The sequence below is a fragment of the Ylistrum balloti genome, unplaced genomic scaffold, assembly GCF_031769215.1.
Source record: "Ylistrum balloti isolate Yb309-2 unplaced genomic scaffold, AGI_CSIRO_Ybal_v1 Utg369740, whole genome shotgun sequence".
Lineage (NCBI taxonomy): Eukaryota > Metazoa > Mollusca > Bivalvia > Pectinida > Pectinidae > Ylistrum > Ylistrum balloti.
In genome coordinates, this window is record NW_026781950.1 from 2,012,697 (window position 1) to 2,036,014 (window position 23,318).

At 35.0% G+C, this 23,318-nt stretch overlaps 4 protein-coding genes across 4 annotated transcripts; 1 reads left to right on the plus strand and 3 right to left on the minus strand.

Annotated features, from left to right (window-relative positions):
• The first annotated feature begins 421 nt into the window (after positions 1-421).
• Positions 422-3,807, plus strand: LOC132543093 (uncharacterized). The gene is made up of 2 exons (XM_060206548.1): positions 422-1,493; positions 3,066-3,807. Exons 1-2 carry the CDS (start codon positions 524-526, stop codon positions 3,791-3,793), a joined length of 1,698 nt encoding a protein of 565 aa, XP_060062531.1. The 5' UTR covers positions 422-523; the 3' UTR covers positions 3,794-3,807.
• Positions 3,808-5,823: 2,016 nt separating this feature from the next.
• Positions 5,824-8,481, minus strand: LOC132543138 (universal stress protein Sll1388-like). Its single transcript, XM_060206603.1, has 4 exons — positions 8,412-8,481; positions 6,923-7,003; positions 6,537-6,649; positions 5,824-6,054 (listed from the first exon to the last, which is right to left on the minus strand). The coding sequence occupies exons 1-4, from the start codon at positions 8,479-8,481 to the stop codon at positions 5,824-5,826; spliced, it is 495 nt and encodes a 164-aa protein (XP_060062586.1).
• Positions 8,482-12,129: 3,648 nt separating this feature from the next.
• On the minus strand, positions 12,130-15,433 carry LOC132543094 (uncharacterized). The gene is made up of 4 exons (XM_060206549.1): positions 15,364-15,433; positions 13,122-13,202; positions 12,846-12,958; positions 12,130-12,336 (listed from the first exon to the last, which is right to left on the minus strand). Exons 1-4 carry the CDS (start codon positions 15,431-15,433, stop codon positions 12,130-12,132), a joined length of 471 nt encoding a protein of 156 aa, XP_060062532.1.
• Positions 15,434-16,629: 1,196 nt separating this feature from the next.
• LOC132543136 (universal stress protein YxiE-like) lies at positions 16,630-21,434 on the minus strand. The gene is made up of 4 exons (XM_060206602.1): positions 21,359-21,434; positions 18,270-18,353; positions 17,173-17,285; positions 16,630-16,824 (listed from the first exon to the last, which is right to left on the minus strand). The coding sequence occupies exons 1-4, from the start codon at positions 21,432-21,434 to the stop codon at positions 16,630-16,632; spliced, it is 468 nt and encodes a 155-aa protein (XP_060062585.1).
• Positions 21,435-23,318: the final 1,884 nt, after the last annotated feature.

Below are 23,318 nucleotides of genomic sequence, written 5' to 3' on the forward strand. Positions count from 1 at the left end.
TAAGGATAAATTATGAAATTATAATAAACCTCACTGTAATTTTTACAACTGAATCAATATTTGCATAAATGCTTTCAATATTTACTGTAAAATTCAAGAACATGGTTTCCTTTCATTTGCACATGTACGAAAATACTTCACGCGAGCAGACGACGTGAAGTCAGTTTTGTGTACATTCCATCCACTAACAGCAGACGATATGCAACGGTGTACCCTGCCCACATGTACATACGCGAATCTGATAACCCAATAAACATGTACTGTAATATCGTCATTCTTTGTCTATCTACGTTTGCAAATATAGCAACATACACGGAAGATACCACAACGACACTTATGGCGTAATCATTTTAGATCAGGTTGTAAAATAGCTGTACTTCCTGGTTACTTATCAAAGAAACATATGACTGGACGGACATTTTGTACCGATCTTTGATTAGAACACGTGATAATGGTGTACAAACTGTAAGTACAACAATAACATATATGTGTATCGTCCTGTGTGGAAAGAAGTGCTAGCGTAATGGCCGAATCTTCTCTTGCTAATGTTTTACAAACTATGGTCTACCCTACCACTATCCGAATCGCTAGTGGTAGTCTTACGGCCGATGAAGGGAAACGCTTCAGGCAATCTAACATTCTAACCTTGTATGGACGGGGACTACATGTCTACGTGCCTCCTTCCTTAAATGCTGAACTGAGGATTAGGTGCAAGAACGAGGATATAACCGAGCGAACGAGACGGAGATCTTCTGATACCCAGGATGACGAGTATGTCAATGCTGAAAATCTATTTACTAAAACCATATTCATCTCCGAACAAACAAGCTTACAAGACAGCCAGTTCACAGGAAAGGTCTACAGAAATGTTGCTGACCTTTTAACTGATTTACCTTTGTCAGTGAAAGCAAATAAATCCTTTTTCGCATGTGCTGATGAAAGCAATCCAAATGAGATCAGACGGATTACTGAAGGTGAAGTAATTACCATCGATCGTTGTACCGATAGAGCACATCAGAACATTCTCCGGGGCAAAGTAAATGGCAAAGGAATTTCAATACAACTCTCAAACTCGTCCATAGATGTCACTGCTTTGCCAAATCCCGCCGCAGATTTCAAAATGAGATCAGCTGCTGATGTGATGAGCATGGAATTCACACATCCAACGGAAATGGCATTTCAAGATGAAGATATACAACAAACATATCAAATAGAAGTAGGATTCAACGTGATACCACTAGAGAAACGACCCATGCTTTCTGTGTGTTGTTCAGAACATAACGATGTAGGTGGTATCCAAAAACTTGACAATGACATGTTGAAGATAGAAAACATCTGGTGTTTTAACTTTAGCGAAGAGGCTTTAAAAAAAGTGACGGCTGAAGTCCTCAAGACACATTCTGAATCCTTCTTTGAGCTTGCCTTTGGCAAAATCGTTGGCACTGATGATAATGGTTTCAGCTTATATAACCTCTATGGAAAAGAAAATACCTGTAAGTATGTCTGTCAAAAAAAGTAATCTTAACAATATGTTGAAATGACATAAATATAAATCGCAAATAAGAAACTACCCAATATGTTCTCCTCTGCTGTCCTAACTTCCAGCAATTAAGACTATGGTGTTTAAAACAAATCCTCATCCTGGGATATTGTCAGTGTGCTGCTTCAAGGAAATCCTGACAGATGAGAGATGAACACAATTCATATATTTTTACTCTATCTAACAGTATATCTAAATGTCTAAACGATTTCAATGCACGAGTTCATTTATGTATTTCTTGTGTTTATTTAAACAATATACATCAACTTTGAAATCTGCATTACTCAACAACGCTTGTACCACATATTAATGTTAAATCATGATTTACCGAGTCTTATTGATATTGTAATGAATACGAAACATTTGATTAATAATCATTTTATATATGATGTAATATACCGTATCAAAATGTACGTAAAACCTTCTTATATCAGGCTGTTTAGACTTCGTATATCAGCAGTCACATTCGAACTAGTCACAATTCAATAATGTTGTTTCTATTGCTATTGCTATTCTTTTCGTAACAAACTTCTTTCATTTCTTGATGCGCCATCCAAATGAAGGACAGTTACTTCTGTTTTACATCACATCTACGTATATATTCTATGATATCAACACTAACTCCCGGGTAATAAGTGTTGGATATCCGCCATATGCAATCGTAACATTACCCAATCTTTACAACGCAACGCAACTTCTGCCCTTTTATCAAAACATAAATATTATAATTACGTTACATACATTGAACACAAAACAAATACAAAATTATTAAGTTAATGCGAAAGCGGTGGTGTAAATTTAGGTATATATATATTCTTGAAGTAAACTGTGTTTATATTTACATTTCCGGTTCACTTTCCGTGAAATGAAGATAGGTCTTCTTAAAATTATTAACGCTAATAAAGGAGGATTGTTCATGTTTTAAGTCCCGAAATAATTTCATGGAAATTTTAATTGAAATAAGGCTATCTACATGATTTAAGGAATTTAACAACAAAATGACGATAAATTATTCATGGGGGAGTTTTATAGTAGTCATATTGATATCATTGAGAAATATTCCATTTCTATGTAAATTTATATGTATTTATTCTTCTAATACGTTTTGAGGGTGTCTCAATGTAAATATGTAAATTTGTTTATAATTTGGCCTGGGTTCATAAAATTTAAGTTTTGATTTAAAGTTTCATTAAGACCTTGCTATCATACTTCACTATATTTTCTTCCCTAGAACCATTGTACTATGAATCCTATTTACACTTTTTCTAGGATCATAAGCTTTACTTATGATTATATAGCATATCATTGTTACAGAGTGTATATGTTTATTTTAAATTACATTGCTTGGTCTCAGTATTCAGAACACAGTTGAAAATTCATTATGATAACGAAGGCAAGTCTATAAAGGTTTTTAGTTATATATCAGTTTTGATAAATTTGTTAGTATTTGTTGTTTGCACTGTTCGCTAACATCAATGAATGAATGCTGCGCATCACGGCTTAAATGCCAATATATATTTTTCAGCCGAATATCTCGAACCGAAGCTACGTCACAAGCAGTCGAAGAAAGTTAATCATGATATCAAATTACCAACGCCGTTCCCAACAAGTATTAAGGCACCCCGTGTTCCGAGTAGGATAAGGAAAAGCAAAACGCTGGACAGCCTCCCTTTAGCACCACCACCGCCAATACCTAAGAAAGCGCCGACACCTCCTCCGCGCACTCAACATGAACAACCTTCCTCTCCGTACAAAGAAACCGAATTCCAACTGAAGTCGCCGACCTTTTCACAAATTAAATTCAATGAACAAGATACGTGTTCAGACAATGCACAGGAGAAACTTGATCAGTCAAAATTAGTCAGGAGTGATGAACCAAATGCAGATGTGCCATCTGCCATAGCGGTGTCAGATCTGAGCGGTGCAAATTCAACTGATGAAATTAAAATCGAAAAGGAAAAGGGAATGTCGTCACCAGCAGATACAGATTTAGCTGGTGAGACACCATATTGTAAACAACAGAGGGAGGAACAAGATGTAGTGAATATAAAACTCCTGTCGATTTCGGACATTGCTAGTTTATTTCGGAGTTATAAACTTGAACGCATGGCCACCGTCTGTGAGAAAGAATTAGTTGATGGAGTGATACTGTTTCATTTGGAACAGCAGGACTTAAAAGAAGAACCATTTTGTCTTTCAGGGCTTGCCTTGACAAAGACATGGTTGCTTATTAAGGGACATCGACCGAAATAAGAGTACCAACATAATTCCTCTAAATTCATATTAATTCCCAGTTCCAAGTATCTATATTTCATTCACAATTTTAAACAATGGCCAATTAATGATTTAATTATACACTTGTCGTTTAAATACTTGACTAGTAAATCATTACAACATGTAAATGTATAGGCAGATGATTTTCTCTGTTGTAACATTTGTAATATTCTTCAGTCGATCGCTCTTTGTCTATAACTCATATACTGTTACACTTGTAAATTATGTCACATTCCAAATTTTCAGTTTTAGGCAATGTCTTCATATCTAAATAATTCTACCTTATATACACTTAACTGTAATCTGCTATTTCCATATATGCTAATAATTTGCTGATTGAGAAATGGACATTTTCCTTAATAGTTTTATGCATGTGGTCTAACTGATTAACATAAAATCTATTCGCCATGATGTGTCTTTTTGTGCAAGATACTACGATCAATATCTACAAATTTTGATATAATGATCATTTATGTGGAACATAGCATTTTAAGATCTTTATCAGAAAGTGTTATCTAGCCATGAAACTGTCTTCACAAGATAGCAACTTTGTGACATAGTGCTTGCCAAATAAAAACAAAAATACTTTCTGCTTGATTACATCCATAACATTTTCATAACATTTCTGCCAGTGAAATGCAAGGATTTATAAAGTTCATAAAAATTGACATCATTATCGCACTGATAATATAAAGTCTTACATTTTCACTAGTATTGATAAGATGTTATTAGTAATATGTAATAGTAATATGACATTAGCAGTTTTGACCAATTAGAACGCTGCTTTTGATGCGCTGCATTGTCCTGTTCGAGGACCCAATAAACGAAGGTTTGGTATATATAAGTGATTTTCATGCGTGTCTTATGGAAATTCATATACATTTATTTTTGTTAAATGATTGTGTAATTTGTGATATATATGTGTTTTTTCGGTCGTCAGAGTGATAGAAATATTCTATTCCTTTGTGTAACATGAAGCTGGACGTGGTTGTTACTCGTTATTTTGCCTGTTGGTCTCGTTGTTAAATATTTTATTCTCATTTGAGAATGTGACATGACTTACTTGGATTGACCAAAGTTTACATGGTGAGTTTCTTTGATGAAGCAGAAGACGCTTTCTCCTCCGGGAAAAAACTGGTCTCATTCCCCTTGTAGTTTTTGCAGGAGTCGCCGTGTAAATCGTTCATTTGTTCATATTTTACCATAGTTTTATTAAAGTATTATGATTGTGTTGACACGCAGGTATTTTCTTTTCATTCCTTTGTTTTTAAATAAAACACAGAGAAAATTGAATAGATTACAATTATTTATTAACATGTTATAGTAAACAATTAACAGACATTTATCTCTGTATACAAATAAATGCAAGTACTTTCCAAAAAAGTTACCTCCTGCACGATATTAAAAAAAAAACATTAATAAAAGTCTGTTAACCGTATGCTGACAATATTGATCGTACAATATCATCAGTCGTTTAGCCATTCCCATACAATGTTAAATGAAATTGTACAGAACGTGAAATATCGTTATTCAATAATAATAATAATGGTAATTTAGAATGGTATATCAAACACTCACTGATACATGATGAGATAAACATTTTGTTATGACAATTGGTAATAGAGTATATCAAATAACTTGTAAGATCCAAATTTATATGCTGTTATAAAGTTAATACATAAGTACAAAAAATAATCATATTTTGATTATTAACTTTCATTATTAATAAAAACAATAAGCCGGACTACGATTCCGTTAATTGTTAGTATTTTCTGGATCTTATATGCACTTAAATTTTATTTAAAATTCACTTTATGCAACAGCTGTGAGAGTAACGATACAAACCATATACAAATTTCAAGAATGATATACATGTTCATATACATATATGTATATATGTAGGTATAAATATACACATATGTATACATATATATGTGTATATATACATGTAAATCCATAGAGTCATGGGATTTCCTAAATAACCAACATAATTGTTAGAAACGAATACGTTAGTGGTTTGTGTGTCCGTGATGAGGATGAAAATGGCTTTCGTGTTTACACACAATGACCGGCACGTGAGCGTGGTGAACAATGTAGTCACTTACGCTGCCAAGGAAAGTCCTTCGAAGCTTCCCTTGACCACGTGACCCAATGACAATCATTTTAGCACCAATATCATTACATTTATGTAGCAGGACATGAGCTGCATTTCCATGGATTCTAGAGATGGAGGCGTGCTGCTGTAATGAACATAAAATGGAAGCTGAACAGTTTGATAAGCACAGGGTTTCCATCATATCATGCTGGTATATTTTGATATTCATTCTACACGGTATTGATTGTCAGTCAAATTTTCATCCTTTGCTACTAAAAATTGTCATTTTAAGATATCAAAAGTATCATTCTACAAAATACACTCTGTAAATTCCAGTGTTTGCAAGTTGACAGAATAGGAAACATTATCAGATCAATAAAGGAATTGATTACAGCGCACATTTAAAATTTAAAATTAACTACTGATCTCAAAACCAGCCGGGTATCAAACCCTATTATCGACTATGAAATTTATTTTACGAATATCGAATCCTTGGGAAATTCAACTTTTTAAATATCGGTCATTAGAATTCAGGGAAGACAGAGTAACAAGTTGTTGTCAAAAATGAAAAAAGTAATTATATTTTTGATGGCTGTATGTAAACATGAGGACCTGTTTTAAACTTACGTGATAATCAAGAAGTTTCTGTTTGATATGCTCCATTATTTCACGAATTTTATTCTCCTCGTCATCAATAACAGACTGTAATAATCCTGGGTCGGCTGGAGCCATAGACATAGCTAATAAAGATAAACATGTACATTTTTAACACGGCGCCACTACAATACCAAGCTCGAGTAGTTTTAATTGAAATGTTGTGTAATGTAACATCGTACTGTAACATTTACCTGGGGTCATATTTAGTTAATTCATTGGAATAGAAACATAACTCCTCATGATGTTCGGACTATAATGGTTTGCTTGAAGATTTCAGTATTTATGAAAAGTAGTGAACAACAGCGAAGTCCATGATAAATATCATTAGACTTTCCTCATTATATCGTTCTACTTACATAAACTCTCCATGGCCTTGTAATTACCGCAATGGATAATATGGACTTCGTTGTCGGGGCGATGGATTTTCTCCATGTAATCTGTGATAAAAATATACACACAGGCTAAGGAATTGTGATAATGATTGTTATTATCATATTTATGTGGGCAAGATTTGTGTTCATGTCACAAATGTGTGTGATGTTGATAGGCACGGTACGACCCATGATCGTTTTTGTGTATCAAGATTTAGGAAGCCAACCAATCAAATGCCAAACATTGCGTAAACTATGAATGATTAAGAAGGAATTATCATAACGTTCAAATAACAGAGACATTGCTTTTGCTTAGAAAGTAATAAAATATTGGTTAGTTAATGATGTTTTGATAAAATCTGTCGACGGAACGAAACACTATTTTCGAAAACATTCATTTACTCTCAAACCTCATTAATCTGACGTCGACGTGAACATGGGAAAATTTCGAGTTATGTAAATATTCGAATACAGTGAGTGTGAAGTGTGGCCGGGACTGACGAAAACTTCGAATTAAACGGGGTCTTTGAGTTATAAGTTCGAGATTACGAGATTCGACTGTAATATATCAAAATGAACATGCTTTATTTCAGTCATTTTATTTTTCCAGCAACAGCTTGTGTAATTTTTGAAAATCTGTGTTGTCACAATGAGAGGGGTGCTGGTTACTTGTTAGAATTTTAAAACACGGATAGCATACAGAACGAACGTCCGCAATTAATGTACTAGATATAAGATGTCTATATTTAAGAAACACTTTCTCCTCACTGTCTTCATTTGACATAACTCGTTTGCTACAGCTATTGAAATAACACATCTTTCAGTTTATAAAAATATACACCCATCAATGTATTCCTTTAGATTACAATGGACCACTCAAGGAGTGATAAGAATATTAATTTAGATATACCGTATGCTGAAATCAATTCAACCATGTATTTACTTAGTAAACATATTGATTCTATCTTTCATAAAACTTGCATTATCATTCATGTATATAGATAATTTATTTTACCAGATATTGAATAAAACTATTAATCTTTTATGTACATTCTGTTCTTGTATGTTCTGTCACTTTCCAGATGGTTATGAATGTTGAATCATGCTTAGTATATATCATGTCCAGAGACTTATATTTTTTCAGTGAAAAAAAAATAATAATGCATGGCCAGCATTGATACTGCTCTCACTAAACGAGCTCGAAAGGTTCGAGTAAGTTGTTGCCCGTGCTCAGGAGGCGTGACGACAGCCACTACACACTACATACTTTCAGTTAATACCAACTCAAATGGTATCAATCAAGTTTTTGTTTACGTATACCTCATAACACAGCATACGTAATATTGATAAAACACCAGTGTAATTCATACGTTTTCAACACGCGGTTAACGACTCGGTACACGTATCACATATGTGTTATTTATGTACACGTTTACAACTAATAGATATCCAGGGGTTTTAAGAAATAACTTACATTCAAAAGCGTAGTCCGAGTGCTTACTTCCGTCCATGCATACAGCGACAATGGTTTTATGATCCACCATGCTAACCGTCTTTTTGTCGTCCATTTCTATTATCTTCAGATAGCACGTGTGTACACAAGTACTGTTACCGTACCTGAGGTGTGCGTTTGTTAGCGTCGTGTTGCTTATATCTATAGGTAAATGAGCTGCCCGTTTATCGCTCCAGTTCGTCCTAATATTTCTACCTGGCTGGCGCTAAGGCTGTTTATCTGGTCACTTCATATACATCACTGGCTTTAAGGTAGACATACGCATGGACGCATGTGTTCAGATACCCAGATTCATGCATTTAGGTAGATATAGGTCATGGAGACCTGATTGTAATACAACACTTTCGACATTGTATCGTTTACAAAATATATGACGTAGGCAAAACGTCATTGCATACAAAAGTATTTTACGTATATGGTAACTTAATCTCATCAACACACTCGTTTATTTAACAGAAATGGTGGATTTATCATGAAAAGACATGTGCTATTCAAGAACACTACAATGTTAGCGTCTGGTCATATAAAGTATTCAATAAGGTAATTGCATGAATTATAACATGTTGTTAATGATAAACATGTATGTTTAATTATAACAAGATCTGTTGTATGAATTATTATTATAAGATTATGTAGCAAGTAAAGAATAACTTTTCTCTCGTTTCATTTAATAGACAAAGGTAATGATGTCTGACAATACTAAATAACTAAAGCGAGTGGTCGATGCTTAATTCTAAATCGTCAAAACAAAAATAGAAAAAACGTTTTCTCAAAAGTTCTAGATATATGTTTTTCATTTCAAAATTCGCAGAACATCAACAATATATGGATAGATTTTGTTGTTTTCCTTTAATAAGCAAACTAACAGACTGAAAAAACGAGACGCTTTTATAACATCATTAAATCGTAGGGGACACATCATTGTCGACATCTGATACGATTAGTTTAAAAATTCCTTTGTTAAAACGTCGAGCTATGCCCCATTAAAAAGAATGTTTGCCACAAAGTGTATTTGTCCTTGTTTAGTGTATCATTCATCTGCTTCTCATGAAGATCATAGGGAGCTTGACATCAACTTCATGAATGAAATGTGAAGGCAGTTTCCTCTCTGTTCATATTGTCAGTAAGAGACATTTTAGAAATATAATAAATGTTGTGTTGATTTTGTAACAGACGGAAACTATTGTCATCAACGTTAGGTACCATTACCAGAAGCTTACATATCACAATCACAAACAGGAGGGGGAAACTTAGTAACAATACGATTAAGATAAAAGGAAAACAATAGTGTTAAAAACATATATGGGGAAGTCCCTTTTCAATGTATGATAATGCTAAGGAATGAACGAAAGTTTGTCAAATTTACAAGCAGTAAGAGGCTATCTGTGATGACGTCAGAGCAGGGAAATAATCCTTGAAGTGTGGTGTTAATTCAGCACAATGTGGTATCCACTTTTACACTTCTTGCCGAAAACGCTTTAAATTGTAATGAAGAATTACCTGTATCCATGGGTACCACGGAATTACTAGAAGGTTCAAGAAGGCTAAGGATGTTATCTTTCGAAAATGTGTTTAAAAATCATAGAATTACAGCAGAAATGTAATGTCTCTTTACAGCTATGGAAGCGTGGCATTGTTTGAGTGAAAATTGAATATGGAATGAAACAATACGATAATATCATCACACACTTTCAAAAATTAGGAAATCATAAAACAATGTGGACATCGACAGGACACATTGAACTTTTTATGGGCATGGAGCAGGAAGGCGGTTTAAAGTTTCAAGCGTTGATAGAAAATTAACTTTATAGGACACAAGTAATTTAGAAGAATATTTTGATGTAATGTCTTAGCTGCATGTGCATCCATGGGAAACATATATTAAATCGTATATATATACTTTGTGAATAAATCATATTTTCTTGATATTATGAACATACCGGGTTTCTTCAAATTTCTGTGCACGATGTCTTGAGAGGTACCAGAGTAAGAATCATTGCCCATTGATTTGGTTTGAGTGTACCCAAAACAAAATCGCTACAATGGTCAAAATAAACATTGACATATACCTCCCTGGCTCTAAAAAAGCGAGAAAATAAGAATGAAGAAAGAAGTTCTTGCATTTGTGAATTTTCACTTTTGAAACAGTGAACGAAACTAAAAAGAAGTTAATATATGCATAGTCAATTACGGATAAGTATCAACTGAGTTACCTATTTTGTCAGATAAAAACATGCATCTAGAAGTTCTTGAATAATGAAATAATTGATATAACACAAAAAACAACAATGAAAATACAAACATATTAATAGAATGTTGATGGAATAAATAAATAAAAATGGCTTGGAAGGTTATTAAGCCTCCTTTGCCTCATCAACGACACCCGCAACGTAAATATTGGTCAATCCAGGAAGGTAATGCCACGTTCCCAACTTAAACACAAAGTAAAACACAATGGAACCATGCATAATAATGAGCATCACACACGCCAACTTATCGTACACTGAAATAGGATAATTCTAAATGAGATAATTATCACGACAATAAAGCCTCCCAACATGTTAGCCATCGACTAAACATTGCATCCAGTTTATCATACAAGAACAACAAGAATGATATCAACATTTAAACAGATTCTCATTTCCAACCTAAACTCGAAGGGATCTTGATCAACTGAGGACAATAACCACAAGCTAACAAACAATTACAAGGTTAACTACAGCGGATTCGAACAAAGTTTCAGGAGAAAGATCGGTTTGTGAAAGCTATGTAGAATTTATTTGCGCATGTGTCTTCAATGAAGTATAGAGTATTCGTTTCTTGTTTAGACACTAAAGTATATGAATCTGTGAGGAGTCTTCTGAGAACACAAATCCTATATCACATGAACCGATAATATTGGTAATACTACTATTTTATGTTTTATCTACTTGTGTACAATGTATGGCATACACTGTATATGCCAACTTATGATTTTGATGTTATCAGTGTCTTGAATGCTTGATTTAGCAAACCGATAAAGATAAAATCGTGACTAAGAAATATAATAACATGATAATATATCAGTGTAGCTATATCGTGAATTATCATCAAATTTAGTGTACAATAACAATGTCATAGTCATAATGACGACAATTATTTGTCATAAATAAACATATAACAAGATTGTTTATTCCGAGGTTACAACAATGTATTTACTGTTTTTATGAACATTCCATGTTGATGATCAATAGCTGCAATTTACGTCTAGACAAAATCTGCTGTACTATTGTTTAAATATAATATTATCTATCCTAAATCTCCCCGTCAAAATATTGTCTAAAAATAATGTAGATATTCGTTATCTATCCTAATTCCCATCGTAACAATATTGTCTAAATATTATGTGGTACTCGTTATCTTTCATAAATCCCTAATAGTAATGTTTTGTCTCAAATAAAATGTAATTATACGTTCTTGATCATAAATTCTTCCGTAGCACTAAATATATTGTTGATATAGGATACATGCCATAAATTAATTCATATGGTTAGAAAACTATAATTGTACTAATCCATTGTATGATCATTATATTGGCTTATTAAGTAGTTATTTCGGACTATTAAGACACGCTGTGTATTTAACCACTGACAGATGTGTCTAGACATCCAATATGAATTACAATGCCATTATCACTTATTTATGATATATCTTGGGGATGTTTACAAACCAGAACTGGCACGTGCGCGTGATGTATTATATAATCCGATATGCTTCCTAGAAGTGTCCTCCGAATGGTTCCAACACCACGTGACCCAACAATGATCAACGAGGCACCGATTTCCTTAGACTTTTCAACAAGTGCATTGCCCGGATGTCCAGTGACTTTAATGATTTCAGCACTCAGCTGCAAACCAAAATACGACCAATTTGAGTACGATATATAGTAATCTTTACTACATTACATGCGTATTTTAACATTTCTTTCGATCACCCTGGATATGTCTCTTAGATTTAATATTTAAGCCCATAGCATCGCTGACAAGTCCTAGAAGGACGAAACAGCTGTATGGTGCAGTTTAATTCATTGTTTGGCTCTACTTTTGTATTAAATTTGTATTAAATGGTCCTATTCACTTGTGAGTCTTTTATACAATTTTGAATTACCTTTAATACGTTTATAAGCACCATGAACAAAAATGGAAGTATTCTTTACTGTCAAAATGTTGATATTGATGAAGCTCTGCATTGATTGCCCGAGTCTATTTCATATTTATTCCCATCTAAGTAGGTTGTCGAGCATAACAATGTTATACTTAAACACGGCCGATTATCCTTGAAAGACAGCACTGACCTGAAGATACAATGAATACAGTGTATTTGACATATGCCATGGTATTTTCTGCTATCACTTACTTTAAAGTCACTTATAGTGTCTTTCACGTGCGCCACAACCTTACTAACTCTAGCGATATCTTGGTCTATCATTAATTGTATAACAGCAGGATCGGAAGGCGTCATAGAGAACTCTGTAACAAGCAGTGAGATAAAATGTTTGATATATAAGGACTTCATTTTGTTGTATCAGAAAATCTGCTATCGACACTTCAGTGGTTAATCTGGAATGTTCACCGACCAGAAGCAATCGAGTGATTGGCAGCGATGTTCATTATATTGTAAATAGGTACTTACTGTGCCAGTGTTCATTATGATAGTGTGCGCAATGAACGGCATACACTCTATTATTTGGCTGGTGGATGTAATCCCGATAGACTGTACAACACAAGAAAATGCATCAGTTTAATTTTGTGACAATTTGAAACGAGTCAAATTAACACCGACATCAGTGGTGAATTCGTCTCTATCTTAATCAATTAGAAAATACTCTTTTGGGACGCTCTACAAATATGAACAAGAGAACAAAATCAATTTGGATATTTGATATATGTTCTAATTTGCGCGGGAGTAATTACAATGTGAATAGTGAGAGCCGCCACACATAATGTTCATGTCAGTGTCCTCTCTCTCTCTCCCTCTCCCTGGAATACCTATCTATAGTGAAAGCACTCTCGGCGCTGTCTGCTAATGGATGCCTGATTGAAGTAAGCTTTGATCATCCAACTTAATGAGACATTAAAGGGCAATATAAATGTAAAATGTTCGTCTCTGGACGTACACATAAGCTTGGGATTTATACAAGCTGCACGCGGTTTGCAAACATGGACAGCACATGCGTGCGTAAAGAGAATAGATGTTACGTAAACAAATCACCCTTTCTTTGGATTGGAGGATTGGTTCGCATCGGTAATATTTGTTTGTTTACAATGTCTGTTAGCATTATCAATCCTCCTGATGGCCATATTGTAATACATATCAAGGTCAAACTATGACAGGCATGAAGGTCACAGGAAGACAGATGCCACTTTTAGTACTATGGAAAGGACAAATAAAGGATTAAACGGATATCAGATATCATGCTCTAGAATGGTACAAACAACTTCATCTTACTCGCTGCAAAGTCTCCTTTCCATTATCAGAACGTGCTAGAGACTAAATGGACATGCTAACAGACCATTAATCAAATGACCGAGGCACACAATGGGTTGCTTCCTTCCCAAGGATCATCAAAACATACTTTGTGTCAATAAAATTATGCCAATCTCTTAAAATCATTTTTAGCCCAGTCGTTTGTTTAGAATCAACATGATCAAATTAAAATTTATTTAAAAAGTTGATAAATATCTATTTTGACCGTATAGTTATATCCTTAAATTTGATCTCATTCATCAGCCTTTTTAATCAGCAAGTTATTATCTTATTTTAATTTTGAGAATGTGAATAACAAGATTTACATGTAGAGGAATAAGACCAGGTATTCTGGAAGTGTAATCATCTTCTACTTCAATTTTATCTTTAAATGAAAAGATGGTTAACAGCAACGGTACCATCGGGCGTTCTAACGAGCATCAAACAAGAGTAACTTTATATTCCACAATAAAATAGAATATACTGTCAAACCTTTACACAAATCACTCTATATTACTTAGATCGAAAAAATGGATGATAAGTTTTCCACGGTTCCGCTGACTCCGAGATAACGAGGTTCAACTGCATCTTTATGAGATCATGTGATCTCAGGTTGATGACATTTTGCAAGATCATAGTGATATTTGGAAAATTCCTTGAATATATAATCAACTGCATTTCAATGGTTTTTCAGTTCTTACATGACTGGACACAAGGTAACCTCCTTTGTTTCTTTAATACGTCGGATCTAAATAGGTACACGAAGGATTTCGCATTTTCACTGGAGAATTCACAATGATTCGTCTAAATGTCGAGCTTTTAAATCTCGTAAATATCTACATGCATTTCATTTCGCATATTTCCTATTTTAAGACTTTTAAGAAGTGATGTCGATTGAATTTAGATAATGGTGGACAATTGACGTCATTCTAGTATCATGCATGCGTGTATGTAATGTATATATATGTAAAGTTACTTAAACTAAAGATTTTCTAAATTTGCATTACATTTACTTTTTACTTTCTATGTATATAGAATATTGGTTGGAGTCAAAGGAGGCTTATGTACTACAATTGCGGTCACAGACATTTTAACTCAAAGATAGGGCTTTCGAAGGCTACACCTGTTGCCCAATTTCTTTTGTCAGTAAAACCATAACAAAATATTCTTAAATGAAAGTGATATATTCACAACTCATAGCTCATTAACCAAAGTGTTAGAATGGCTGTCCATTGTTTTCTGTGACATATTTACGTAAGTACATGTACATCTGAGGGACTTGTTTAGTAACACGAATCACAAATCTCAAATGATTCTAAACTTTTCATAACACAGTAACCATTACTTGAATCACACACAAACACACACACACAACCCCTCACACATCCTAGCACTCACATATACCTACATTTTAGAGCGTAATCCGAGTGTTTACTTCCATCCATACAGATCAGCACAACCAGTGGGTTTTCCGACATCCTGTTCCAGAACTCAAATGTAAATCGCAAACAAACTGCACAAGCATCAAGCTAGTTCACAACGCCGTTTTAGATTGCTTAACAAGCGAAATAGGTTAAGCCTGGGCAACGCAGTGTCTGTTGATGAGACAGTCTCGATCAATGAAACCATCTCGTCCGAACATTATTATTTACATAATAGATTTATAATAAATGCCGTTTCGCTCCTGCATTTCAACAATCGAATTCTGTTAGTCTATATGGGTTGTAATTTCATCACAAGGCTCATCTATGGAATACCACGAACAGTTAATTAACGGATCATAAATGGTAAGTGATTCCCCTTCAACTTGGTACTACGGAATGTGCTGTGCTAAGAGTCTAACATTACACTGTGTTATACACAAGTTTGATCTAATTCCACACTCTCCTCTTCCCCACTTATTTTCACTATTATCATTCACTCTTACAGGAATTCGAAGCGAACTAAATCCATCATGATGAATCTTAATCTCTGTGTTCTAACACTACTTTCAACTGAAAACTTACACAGTATGATCGGCTATCTTTAAAGATAATCGTGACATCCACGTGTTCCATATACCAGTAATGATGTGGATGTTTTGGTATATATAACTAGCAGAGACAATCACTTAAATGTCATCTCTCGTTTTAAACCACGACAGAGAGAAAATGACTTCTGGCTATTTCTATGTAAAAGAAGCAAGTAAATGTTTACAGTCCGTGTTAAGCTGATGGTATGATCTGATTTCAACTTCATCTGTAAAGTGAACTTCATCGTTCGGCAAGCGATTAAGCTTTGAGCGAGGCAAATAATTCGTTACGGAGCATCACGATGAATTATCGTGCCTCGTGCGTATATTTTGATTGCTTTAAAACTTTAAAAAAAATTTGCATGCACCTATGTTTGGAAACAATATACTCAATAATTTTGATTCATTTAATTCAAATTATCGATATGAAGATAAACAGTTCCTAACACCAGATCGAACACATTCATACTGAGGAATCACACCAATGTTTAAAATATGTGATGTATTATTTTTATACAGTATTTTTCTGACATTCATTTCATGTACGAAAGTGGATGTGTTGCACTTATAACACAACTAGTATTCGGTAAAGTAAGTTACTTTTTATTTGTAAATTGTGTCTTCCTGTAACATTTCTATTAAAAAATGATATTGATAAAGATGTTAATCGTGGCGACAGACAAGTACAGGTGTATGGGAGTGATGAATTATATAGTCACTGACACTGCCCATCATCGTTCGCCGGATCTGGCCCAAACCACGACATCCGGTCACAATCATGTCCACCTCATATTCTGCTGCTACCTTCACTATAGCCTCTCCAGCATCGCCAGAGACTCTCAGAGTTTCCGCAACCACCTGTAAACCACATTCAGCTATATAGAATTTGAACGGCACACCTTCCTAGTTGACATTAAACTAGTATGATATTATTGAATATCGCATTATATTTCTGTAGCTTTTTACTGGGTAAAAAGAAATAAGATTCGAACCAACAAGTTTTTCATAAAGATTTTCAATGTTGCACTGCACCTCTCAGTCTGTCTCCAAATCCTACCCTTTCACCCAGTATGACGACACTTTGAATCAGACATCCAATATGTTAACATTAGAAGTTAATCTATTTCAATATTTCAGAAAATAAATTCAGTGTGGCTACAAACAACACAGTATACAACGTTAAAGTATAGGAAAATGAAACCTTACTCCGTGTTTAAGAACAAGCTCCTCCAGTTTTTTCAGCAAATCTCTCGCCTTATGTTCTTCTTTTCTATAGGCCATCGTTATTGCGTCAGGATTTCCCGGAACCATGGAAACATCTACAAAACAAAAGAAAGAAGATAATCTTGGAAGTTCGATATGGATTTACAGCTTGGACACAACGCAAACAACACTATCGAAGTAGGCACGGAAATTGCATGTTGTTAATCACTTTCATATTGATATCTAGGCTGAGATTATTTTCTTTCAGCATTTCCTGTTTCATATCATTTTACATCTTCCAAACATTATTACTATAACAAAAGTAATGGCACAATGGGTTTTTTTCATTGGATTTTGCAGTTTTCTTGAACAAGTCATTATCTCATGATTGCAGTTACTTGAAAGAAAAGCTTATCTATGCTGACTACATCCGGTTAAATTACTAATTTTCTATTGGAAATCTATCAATGTAGAAATATATCCATTATACTATCAGTTTCCTAGTTTAGTTCTATGTAAACCAATTGGGAGTATATCAGACTATGAACGTCCATCTAGTCAAGCGTATGAATACTTATTCGGTGGTCAAGGCGAGAAGTCCACCAAAAAGTAATCCTAGTAGATATAAATGTAATATTTACATTATATGCTGTATTCGCCTGTATATCATTATTACGACAAAATGTAGCATATGAGACAGAGGCCAATAAAACTGGCCGCCTGTCATTTCACTTAGGTATCAATACACGGTGTAATGACATATACGATGTTGTTGGACTTCAGAAATATCATTAGAAAAAAATAAGTAACTGTACAAAGCTATCAATTTATCACAGAACAAATTTATTTTCAAACGTGTTTTTGTCACAAAATCATTATCATCGCCATAACATACTTGATTACCAAGTTCGTCGATTTCGTCTGTTACGGTGCGGTAATATTTACGAACAAAGTTGTTAATATACGTTATCATTACGGTTCTCGTTCGTTAATTGACCTAAGTTTGTACATGTAATTAATGCATATGGTTTCCACCAGTAAAAATAAGGTTTGACGTAAATAGCCAGGTCCCACAAAGACAAATACTACGCTGTACTTACTGCCGTAGGCGAAAGCGGTGGAGTGGTCGACACATGTGATCAGAATGGTGCGGTCGTTGGGTTTATGAACATGTTTTATGAACCCTGAAAACAATAAATTATGAAATAAAAATATTGACCACATTCCATACGGAAACTTCATTCCGAGATAAAAGAGACAAAAGACTAAAGCGACATATGCAGTGAAAAAGGATGAAGCAACACCGAACACCGAAGTGCCGACTTGCCGCTGGAAACGGGGTTATCTACGTCAGACCTATACTGAGGTAGTAATTGTGAAAAATTATTAAAACAATTGATTCTGCTCATTAAATCGATATGGCTAAAGCAGAGATGTATATCCTATCAATTTCGTGAAATATATTGTATATCACAAAGGTCACACCTGCGAGGGCATAGAGTCTTTTTCCCGCAAGTTAGAATCTACAAATGTACCTTGTCGTATTTTTATTATTTAGCCCCTGGCAAAGCATACATTAACTGTAAACAAGACACCGTATATACCTGTATTGATCATAGTATGGACATGCATGTTTTGTTTCGTTTAAGATCTGGAATTGTAAACATATGTGTGTGTGTGTGTGTGTGTGTGTGTGTGTGTGTGCGTGCGTGCGTGTGTGTGTGTGTGTGTGTGTGTGTGTGTGTGTGTGTGGAGTGTTCAGTGAGTTTAGGTTTGCAAACGCTTGGCAACATCTTCATCACCACCTTACCGTCCTATATTATCAATTAAACTTGACAAGTATTTATTGTTTTATGTGTGTTTACCTTGAAAATGTCTCTTACTAAAATAAGTAATAACAACGATGAAGTATTCAGAATTAAGAGTATTCGATGTTACTATCTGGACTCTAGCACCCAATTCACTACTGTGTTAACAAGCTCTTCAGAAATTTAATCAATTTGCGAAACAAATCTGTGTCCGGATGTCCAATGTGGAGTGTACTTCTGGATTAGTATAAGTCTAATTTTTGTATCTTATCTTAGAGTTGGATATAATCAGTTTTCATTTTTTTGGATTATTTTTATATGATTAACGTATGCGTAAAATTTAAACAAATCCATTATTAATACTGTCACACTGTATAACAGTGTATATTCTAGCCGTGTCGTTATTTCGTTATTTTTCCTCTTGATAACACGTAGCAACATCAAATCACAACTGCTGTGTGGTGAATCATTGATGTCACAAGTTCAAAATTATTATAGATTTTTGTGTCTGTTATTGACGAATCTTATCTATGTCAGACTTAACTCTTAGATATACTCGTCGGGGTCATGACCTTCTTCAGCAGTGATATTCTTAATAAATCATATCTTAACAGACAAAAATCAACTACGGAGCTTTGCACCAAACAGTCTGACACTCCAGTCTAATCATAATTTATGAACTTGGAACATTGCTCTCTTAACAGGACTTCCAATTATCACACGCACTCAAGCTTGGAGCGACATGTACAGGTGTAGGACCAAAGCATTTATGTTTTGATTTCTGGTAATTTGTCAGCTGAAAGGCCGTAATAGCGAATGTGAAATATAAAAATTCGTTAGATTAATGAAGGTTTCTGGCGATGACGCACTCGCGTCTCTGATAACGTTCTTCTACTGCATGACGTAAACAATGATTTTTATTTTAAAGTCAGAATTAATGAAATACAAATGCAATAGACTTCGAAATCAGGATTAACCGTTGCTCTGTAGAAGACAATGTTAGGCAGTCATCACTAATATCTTACTCAATTTTTTTTTTCTTTTTCAATTTTCAAAGAAGTTCGAAAAAGTAAATTTTCTTACACATAAAAAGTATACAGGTTATTTCTCTTTATTCTACGGCCTAAGTATCTTAATATGTCGTGAGTAAAAGAAATGAAAAGATCATAAAAAGGACATATTGTGTGTGTCTTGTCTGTTTTTCTGTTGTCAACTTTAACCTTTCTCATATCTATTGCATCATAAGACTTTCATATCGGGCATGTGTGTTCCTTGCCACAAGACATTTCTGGTGGTGCCAAAATTTTACCTCATGACACTGATCGTGACCTTTGACTTGTATTTGAAAGTAAAAAAACAAATAGTTACCACAATGAAGCCATAAGTGTTTCACTAAGTGTTCATACAATTGGCACATGCTTTACACGGCACAGTTTTAATGTTTTTGACGGCATGACAACATCGTGGCAGATTTGCCGCGTTCCTGTTTTGTGTTGTTAAATAATCTGGCCCCACTTGTATAAAACATCTCGACTTGAGGAAATCTCCAGTTGAGATGTTTTATACAAGTGGGGCCTGGTGTTATTTGGTGGTGATCTTACAGCTAAGTAGTACAATGCGAATGGAATTGTTTCGAAGTGAAGTGAGCTGTAACCTGGTGTTGTCGTGTCTTACTGTGCAGTGTTCTGCACATATAAGAAATTGCGCCACGTCATTAAAATGGAATATAGGTATCAGACATACAAAGTTACAAGTCTATATACAACGGTAAGCTGTGTACATGCTTTATCTGACCTGTACGTCTATGAACTACGTGGTGTATGTCATGGTCAAGGTAAGAGATTAAAACCTGGCTGCCTCGTACACTCCGACGGTGACAGATCACCAGGGGGTGTTTTGATATCAACTTGCCCTGTCAAAGCATTAGGAAAAGGCGTCACAAGTGTCTGAGTTATCAAAAAAATAGCATGGACATTTATAAATTCTAATTATGGAATATACGGCAATTGAATATTATTGAGTTCAAAATTAGAGACCTGAATGAAGAAAGGATCAAATGCACAGTATGTCACGTACTTTTAATACTGAACCCATATCCAATTTTCCAGTACGTAAGAGAGTGCAGAACAGATATATAAAATTTTGCAATACGAATTATAGGACCAACAGAACCATTTAAACCGTTCTCTAACAATTTGTATACAAATGCCTCTTCATCAAAAGGCTCTGAAAAAGAAATCCCAGAATTCTATCAGAGGTCTCGCATCAGTCGCCTCATGCAATCATAAAACGGGATACGCACTGTAGCATTGTTATGAATACTGAGACTGACAAGTAGCCTACAAAATTGCGGGATCGTCTCTCAGATGTCAAATACTTACACTCGAGAGCATGATTTGAATGTTTACTTCCATCTACAGCTATCAAACACACGCGAGTTTTTTCCTGATCGGCCATGTTGGAAGGTCTCGGTTACAGAAGAGAAACGGGAAATCAGTGTAGTATGGACTGTATCATATGTCCAACACGTAACATGTACCGGCTAAAGTTTATCAAGTGTCCCTGAACTCCTGCCTGATAACAAGACACCGATGAGGCTAAATGTCCGTTCACGTGACATTTGATACCCGGATTTTATTAGCCCACCATCTAATAGATGGTGGGTTATTCAAATCGCCCTGCGTCCGTGGTCCGTCGTCTCGCCGTCCGTCCGTAAACAAATCTTGTTACCGCTATTTCTGGAAAAGTACTGGATGGATCTTTCTCAAATTTCATATGCAGGTTCCCCTTGGTCCCTAGTTGTGCATTGTACCTTTTTAGAACTGATTCGCATTCAAGATGGCCGACAGGTGGCCATCTTGGATTTTGGAAGTAAAAGTTTGTTACCGCTATTTCTGGAAAAGTACTGGATGGATCTTTCTCAAATTTCATATACAGTTTCCCCTTGGTCCCTAGTTGTGCAGTGTATCTTTTTTGGACTGATTCGAATTCAAGATGGCCGACAGGTAGCCATCTTGGATTTTGGAAGTAAAAGTTTGTTACTGCTATTTCTTGGAAAGTACTGGATGGATCTTTCTCAAATTTCATATACAGTTTCCCCTTGGTCCCTAGTTGTGCATTATACCTTTTTGGACTGATCCGAAATCAAGATGGCTGACAGGCAGCCATCTTGGATTTTGAGAGTAAAATCTTGTTACTGCTATATCTGTGGAAGTACTTGATGGATCCTTCTGATATTTCATAGATATTGGTTTCCCTTGGTCCCTAGTTGTGCATTGTACCTTTTTTTAAACTGATTCTAATTCAAGATGGCCAACAGGCAGCCATCTTGGATTTTGAATGTAAAAGTTTGTTACTGCTATTTCTTGGAAAGTACTGGATAAATCTTTCTCCAATTTCATATGCAGGTTCCCCTTGGTCCCTAGTTGTGCATTGTACCTTATTTGGACTGATTCGAATTCAGGATGGCCGACAGGCAGCCATCTTGGATTTTGGAAGTAAAAGTTTGTCACTGCTATTTCTTGGAAAGTACTGGATGGATCTTTCTCAAATTTCATATACAGTTTCCCCTTGGTCCCTAGTTGTGCATTGTACCTTTTTTGGACTGATTCGAATTCAAGATGGCAGACATGTGGCCATCTTGGATTTTGAATGTAAAAGTTTGTTACTGCTATTTCTTGGAAAGTACTGGATGGATCTTTCTCAAATTTCATATGCAGGTTCCCTTTGGTTCCAAGCTGTGCATTATACCTTTTTGGACTGATCCGAAATCAAGATGGCTGACAGGCAGCCATCTTGGATTTTGAGAGTAAAATCTTGTTACTGCTATATCTGAGGAAGTACTGGATGGATCCTTCTGATATTTCATAGATATTGGTTTCCCTTGGTCCCTAGTTGTGCATTGTACCTTTTTTGGACTGATTTGAAATCAAGGTGGCCCATAGGCAGCCATCTTGGATGTTGACAGTAATACAGCACAAGCATATTGTCCTTTATCCAACTGTAACTGACTGCTTTCTAATAATACTTTGGGATCTTTTTCAAATGAGTACATTCAATGAAGACCAGTTCATGAACATTTACAACAGCTGTAACAAACAAAAACAAAAAATAAACAAATCTTCAAGCAGTGAATACAGATCCTCAAATGGTGGGCGCCAAGATCCCTCTGGGATCTCTTGTTTACATATTATATTACATATTGAAACAATATATTGCATGATGAAAACAACGGAACGCTAGAATGATATTATATGTGTAACACATACAGCTGTATGATCGTAAATGAGTTTCCATGGCATATACAAGAATCAAACTTAATATATGTGTTTCACCAAACAC

Coding starts and splice junctions, on each gene's coding strand:
- LOC132543093 (XM_060206548.1), top strand. CDS start 524: ATGGCCGAATCTTCTCTTGCTAATGTTTTACAAACTATGGTCTACCCT. Junction 1,494..3,065: donor CTATGGAAAAGAAAATACCT/GTAAGTATGTCT, acceptor TATATTTTTCAG/CCGAATATCTCGAACCGAAG.
- LOC132543138 (XM_060206603.1), bottom strand. CDS start 8,481: ATGGTGGATCATAAAACCATTGTCGCTGTATGCATGGACGGAAGTAAG. Junction 7,004..8,411: donor CTCGGACTACGCTTTTGAAT/GTAAGTTATTTC, acceptor TTTTTATCACAG/ATTACATGGAGAAAATCCAT. Junction 6,055..6,536: donor AGAAACTTCTTGATTATCAC/GTAAGTTTAAAA, acceptor TGTTCATTACAG/CAGCACGCCTCCATCTCTAG.
- LOC132543094 (XM_060206549.1), bottom strand. CDS start 15,433: ATGTCGGAAAACCCACTGGTTGTGCTGATCTGTATGGATGGAAGTAAA. Junction 13,203..15,363: donor CTCGGATTACGCTCTAAAAT/GTAGGTATATGT, acceptor TGTGTTGTACAG/TCTATCGGGATTACATCCAC. Junction 12,337..12,845: donor ACACTATAAGTGACTTTAAA/GTAAGTGATAGC, acceptor TTTGGTTTGCAG/CTGAGTGCTGAAATCATTAA.
- LOC132543136 (XM_060206602.1), bottom strand. CDS start 21,434: ATGGCCGATCAGGAAAAAACTCGCGTGTGTTTGATAGCTGTAGATGGA. Junction 17,286..18,269: donor CACCGCTTTCGCCTACGGCA/GTAAGTACAGCG, acceptor TTTGTTTTGTAG/ATGTTTCCATGGTTCCGGGA. Junction 16,825..17,172: donor AGCTTGTTCTTAAACACGGA/GTAAGGTTTCAT, acceptor TGTGGTTTACAG/GTGGTTGCGGAAACTCTGAG.